A 3,137-nucleotide genomic window follows, 5' to 3' on the forward strand; every position below is an offset into this window, starting at 1 on the left:
AAGGTTTTTTAACCACAAGCTCCGCGACCCTCCCAGAGCGTTTCTGTGACCCACTAGTTAAGAAACAGCAGGCCTACATCACCAGTTGCTCCTGGCAACATCACTAATACAAACTGCAGCCCTACATCACCAGTTGCTTCTGGCAACATCACTAATACAAACACAGCCCTACATGGACTCACACTAAACATGACACTTTTTTTAAATTAATTTTCTTAGGAGCTGAACCTCCTGATGGATGGTTGTGTGGTTCTATCAGCATCTCAAACACACACACACATACTGTACACACATACACACACACACACAACACAACCATTTTCATTTCACAGACAGACAAAAAAGAGCATCTCAGATTGATGACACCTTCTTGATGACACATTTTTAATATTTCCACTACAAATGTGACAGAGTGTGTGCAACATCTTAGTATAGAGTCAAAACTAATCCTCTCCTGTGAATGTTATGGAATAGATTATCTAATTCTCGTCAGCGCTTCACATGGGGAAGAGCAGGTGACCGGAGAAGCTGGTGTGGTGGTTATAGCTGTCGCGGACCCATGAGTCAGTATATAGGATCACGAAGACCTGGTCTCCCACCTCCAGCAGCAAGGAAGCTCCATTGGAGGCACTGGCTTTGCCATGGGGCAGGTGACAGTAGGCAATGACCACATGCTCTTTATTCTTACTAAGAGAGGCTCCTACAGATACCCAATTATGACCGGAACCATAGATAAACATGGTAAAGTAGTAGACCCCTCTGACTGGAGCTGTGAAAATACCTGTAGTCCAGACAACACGAAGAGACTAATGTCTGTTTAACAGTATTGACATGAAGAGACTAATGTCTGTATGTATGACAGACTAATGTCTGTATGACAGTACATTTGACATGAAGAGACTAATGTCTGTATGACAGTATTGACATGAAGAAACTAATGTCTGTATGACAGTATTGTCACAAAGAGACTAATGTCTGTATGACAGTAAATTTGACACGAAGAGACTAATGTCTGTATGACAGTATTGACATGAAGAAACTAATGTCTGAATGACAGTATTGACATGAAGAGACTAATGTCTGTATGACAGTATTGACACAAAGAGACTAATGTCTGTATGACAGTAGATTTGACACGAAGAGACTAATGTCTGTACGTATGAGAGACTAATGTCTGTATGACAGTAAATTTGACACGAAGAGACTAATGTCTGTATGACAGTATTGACACAAAGAGACTAATGTCTGTATGACAGTAGATTTGACACGAAGAGGCTAATGTCTGTACGTATGACAGACTAATAATGTCTGTATGACAGTAAATTTGACACGAAGAGACTAATGTCTGTATGACAGTAAATTTGACACGAAGAGAGTAATATCTGTATGACAGTATTGACATGAAGAGACTAATGTCTGTATGACAGCAGATTTCACATGAAGAGACTAATGTCTGTATGACAGTAGATTTGACAAGACAGCATATGGACAGAGGTGTAAAAGTCTGGCTTCAGAAAGTAAAAGTTACCATGATGACACCATGATACACTCACCATGTATTGGTTCTACCTCTGCACTTAACACAGGTGATTTCATTAATTAGCTGATCTACTTGGCTGAGGAGTTGTGCCAATTAGAATCAGCTGGTTTAGGGAATGGTTGGAGCAAACATGTGGCAGGACTTGTACTTTCTGAAGCTGGACTTTTACACCTCTGGATATGGATATGATATGATCACTGCAGTATGAGTCTTGGGCTGTTCGTTTACAGTAATACCTGTCTTATTGTTGTAGGCATCTCCAATGTTAGTAATGACATTTCTGTAGATCAGTGTCAGATTGGTATTGGCTGGACCAACAGACACATGACCTGATGTTATCAGTGAGGCAGAGAAGGCCACCCTCCTCTCCTCTCTCTTCCTCCTCAGCTCCTCCATCTGGCTCCCCGTGAGGTTCAGATTCCCTGTAGAAACTGAGGTTACACACACACACATGCGTACAAACACACACACACACTCTCACACACATACACACACAAACCCACATGTGCGCACAAACAAACATACATGACACACACATACACAGAAAAAGAGAAACACATCTATATGTGAACCACAAGCAAATGGCAAAAGGAAATGGCAAACACAATGGCATGCAACACACAGAAATGACACCAGTGACAGGATCAGATCTCTCACCCGCAATGTCACTCCTTAGTTGTTGCACTAGTTTCTCACTGGCTCTCAGTCTGGTCTCCATGGTGTCCAATTGTGCCTTAGTGTGTCTGAGCTCCACCCTCTGCTCCTCCATCAGAGCCCTCATCTCCCTCTGCTCCTCCATCAGAGCCCTCATCTGCTCCTCCATCAGAGCCCTCATCTCCCTCTGCTCCTCCATCAGAGCCCTCATCTGCTCCTCCATCAGAGCCTTCATCTGCTCCTCCATCTGCTCCTCCATCCTCATCTGCTCCTCCATTAGAGCCCTCATCCCCCTCTCGGCTCCACTTTCTGCTGCAGCCACCACCAGAGCCGACCACAGCAACAGCGGCACAGTTCCAGGAGTCATCCTCTTGCTCAACACACAGATCTGTCTCTACTCTGGCTGTGGGCTGTTGTCTGGGGTGAGTTCTGCTCTCTGCGAGGAGGCTGTGCGGTGTAAACGCTACAGACCAGACGAGCCGTATTTAAGCTCATAGAGAGCTGACTCTTATCCTGTGACGGGATTGTGAAATGTAGGATATTACAGTATTTTCAGTTTTGAAAACAGGGCCCGTTTTTTCAAAACACTACACACAATTAACACAACACTACACACAATTAGAAGAATCCCTTTGCGCGTTTGCAAAATGAAACATTTCTGTCAAAACTATACATTATTTATCAAAACTCTATTTGATTATCATATCACAAACACATCCATCATATGATCTGATAATGTTTGAATCAGTTACACACTAATGTAGTCAATGCAACACACATTTGACAAAACAGGTTTTCTTAGGATGTCGTGTACAGTATGCTTGGTTTTCTTTCTAGAAGATCATTCAGAGTACACAAATATAATGACCAAACATGACACATAAGACCAGACCTGTACATTGAGGATGTACCCATTTTGAAGTGCACTGTTTCTTCAACTGCT

The 3,137-nt window shown here is 42.8% G+C and overlaps 1 protein-coding gene across 1 annotated transcript; it reads right to left on the reverse strand.

Annotated features, from left to right (window-relative positions):
* Positions 1–425: 425 nt before the first annotated feature.
* Positions 426–2,321, reverse strand: LOC125311891 (complement C1q-like protein 4). Its single transcript, XM_048270259.1, has 3 exons — positions 2,198–2,321; positions 1,777–1,971; positions 426–781 (listed from the first exon to the last, which is right to left on the reverse strand). Exons 1-3 carry the CDS (start codon positions 2,319–2,321, stop codon positions 498–500), a joined length of 603 nt encoding a protein of 200 aa, XP_048126216.1. The 3' UTR covers positions 426–497.
* Positions 2,322–3,137: the final 816 nt, after the last annotated feature.

The sequence above is a fragment of the Alosa alosa genome, chromosome 18 (assembly GCF_017589495.1).
Source record: "Alosa alosa isolate M-15738 ecotype Scorff River chromosome 18, AALO_Geno_1.1, whole genome shotgun sequence".
In the NCBI taxonomy this organism is placed as follows: Eukaryota; Metazoa; Chordata; class Actinopteri; order Clupeiformes; family Clupeidae; genus Alosa; species Alosa alosa.

Coding starts and splice junctions, on each gene's coding strand:
- LOC125311891 (XM_048270259.1), bottom strand. CDS start 2,321: ATGAGGGCTCTGATGGAGGAGCAGAGGGTGGAGCTCAGACACACTAAG. Junction 1,972..2,197: donor ACTAAGGAGTGACATTGCGG/GTGAGAGATCTG, acceptor GTGTAACCTCAG/TTTCTACAGGGAATCTGAAC. Junction 782..1,776: donor TGCCTACAACAATAAGACAG/GTATTACTGTAA, acceptor TCTGGACTACAG/GTATTTTCACAGCTCCAGTC.